Source organism: Montipora foliosa, chromosome 3, assembly GCF_036669935.1.
Source record: "Montipora foliosa isolate CH-2021 chromosome 3, ASM3666993v2, whole genome shotgun sequence".
Taxonomy (NCBI): Eukaryota; Metazoa; Cnidaria; class Anthozoa; order Scleractinia; family Acroporidae; genus Montipora; species Montipora foliosa.
The window spans coordinates 23,083,086-23,085,585 of record NC_090871.1 but is presented as its reverse complement, the minus strand read 5'-3'; the positions used below and the strand labels follow the sequence as shown (position 1 = coordinate 23,085,585).

General features: G+C 43.3%; 1 protein-coding gene across 2 annotated transcripts in view; it reads right to left on the bottom strand.

Moving 5' to 3' along the window:
* The window catches only part of LOC137997092 (cAMP and cAMP-inhibited cGMP 3',5'-cyclic phosphodiesterase 10A-like), a 40,265-nt gene that overhangs the window by 3,966 nt on the left and 33,799 nt on the right, over positions 1-2,500 (bottom strand). For both annotated transcript variants that reach the window (XM_068842861.1, XM_068842862.1), the window contains exon 24: positions 250-330. In XM_068842861.1, the coding sequence (XP_068698962.1) occupies positions 250-330 (81 nt within the window). The remainder of the gene's footprint in view (positions 1-249; positions 331-2,500) is intronic.

Here is a 2,500-nt window from a genome sequence, read left to right as displayed (position 1 = left end):
GATTAAAAAACCTGCAACATGTTGCCGCGACAAAATGTTGGGTTAAAAATCGCCCTGTGCGCCATGTTATGCGAGACAACTTGCGCTAAAAATCGGCTCGAATAGGAACTAATTGTTTTTGAGTAGTTTTGTTTTTTTCCCCTGTTGTTTCCTTGTCTTCTCGCACATTTCTATAAGAAGTAAAAGCCGTACTTAAAGAGCCCACAAGGCAACGCTACCGTGAATCACTGTGAATAAACAAGAACGAACCTGGCTTTGTGGAAGTTCACGTTGCTTTGCTCGATCCATCATTGCAATTGGACACAAACCCAGCTTCTTCTCCTCGTCTCCCTGTTAAACAAAGAGCTCAAAATTAGTGAGCAAAGTGTTCTCCAGAGCGTATCCTTCAGTGCTCATCGAACTTGACACTGCGGGAAAGACAGCAGGTAATCCCAAGTGAGAGACGCTAGCTGCTTAGCAACACGCCCACAGGAGCTCAAATTTGCCTGTTGCGCACAATCTTACGTGAATTCGTTACGACTTTGACCAGTCCCGAAGTAGAACTGTGTTAACGTCACTGCCGTGTTTACAAATGGATGTGTTTACGATGCACACGCGACCAATTTGCATAACCTCGGCTATTACAATAAGTCACGGATAACGTGCTTCCCTGACCAATCCACAGGCCGAGAGGGGAGCAAGGCGTGCTTGGACGGGTTATGGCGGCAATCTTTGACAACGAACACGATAAGAACACCATAAATGTTCCGGACGCTATCACTTGTAAACGACAAGTGAATTATCGAGGCTCCTTTTAAAAGCAAAACCTCCCGTCACATAAAAAGGACGACTTTGAAAGGCAAGAAGTAATGATTACAATCAAGTTTGTTTGAACAATGTCCAAAAAAGCGTATGCATCAGAGAGGGCCGTACTGGAGAATATTGGCCCGAGGTCGTGGCAGTACGGACCGAGCGCGACCGAGGGCCAATATTTCCCGCCGGGTACAGTCTCGAGCAAGTGACGTTAGTAAGTTGTTTATTATATGGTGTCGTTTCTTTGAGCTATTGGTGAATGTTCGTAAACTTTGTCTTCCATCGGCGATCTTTGAATGATGACCTTTTACATGTAAATCTAAATTTCGCTTGCTGAGATTGAAGAAAGTTAAATTCCGCTTCTTCAAAACTTTTTGTTTAATAGACCCTTCTCCAAAATGGCGCCGACCGAGGGAGGTCTGGAAACTGGGGGTATAGAGTATTTGCAACATGGCAGAAAGCGTGGAAGACGAAATGCAGCAGAACGCGAATTTCATTACAGATATTTTGGATTGCGCGAGCAAGTGGCTCGAAAACAAAAAGGGCAAGAGAAAAGGGGACAAGTACTACCTGGAAACTTACCTTGAGGACGTTAAATTATTGTTTTCAGCTGATTGTTGCGTCGTAAAAGCAAAATGTTATCGCTCGATGAGGAAGACGGAAGCTCCTCACTCTCTAAGAATTGTATTTGATAGCGGAGAAGTTGGCACACAGTCTGCCACTCAGTGTTCATGTAAAGCCGGAACAGGAAAATGCCAGCACTTAGCGGCATTATTTACCCATGTAATGGCAAAACTGCGCGATGATGACTCGCCAACTTCGCATCTACAGCAGTGGCATAGACCTCGAGGCCCTTCACTGGAACCACAGAGATGGTTTGAATCCGAGTTTGTAAAACCACGCATCGATCGCACACCTCGCGAAATGGCACCAAAGACTGTACAAGAGTATTTATATGATCCAAGACCCGTCGAGCAACGAATTATTACAGAGACAGATATTAAAAAACTTGGAGAGAATATCTCCGTTAACAACCCTACCACTTATGCTTCTTGGCTCCAATACTCGAATTCAGCAAACTACCAGTCTCTTCCATGGGGAAATTTCTTAGAGGGAAGTCCATTAGCAAATCAGTTAAGAGATGTCTATCCCCGTAGCGTAGTAGAGACTATTTATAGTGAAGACCTAGAGGCAGTGTTTGACTTCCCTGTACAAATAATTAGTTTACCAGAAGATGTAAGAAAAGGTCCACCACCTTCCCTTCCAGATGAAGAGAAAGCGTTTCTAGCAAACATTATTTTATCTCCAGAAAAGGCCATCGATATCGAAAAAAACACGAGAAGTCAGTCGAGCTGCTCTGCTTGGTATCAAGAGCGGGCATTCAGAATCACTGCCTCAAGATTTGGAGATGTTGTTTCTAGAAAAGCCCCAATTAATGACAAATTCTTACATAGTCTATTTGCACTAACAAAGGTGCAGACTCAGGCCATGAAATATGGATTAGATATGGAACCAACAGTTGTAAAAGAGTTTAAGGAGTTGACAGGACCTCAAGTAGAAGTTTTCAAATGTGGCTTACTGGTTCATCCTGATATTTACTGGATGGGATGCTCACCCGATGGAATTATTTATGATCCTAATGAAAATCCATCTGTTGGTATTCTGGAAATTAAGAGTCTTTTTTCATTGAGGGGAAAGTCCATTGATG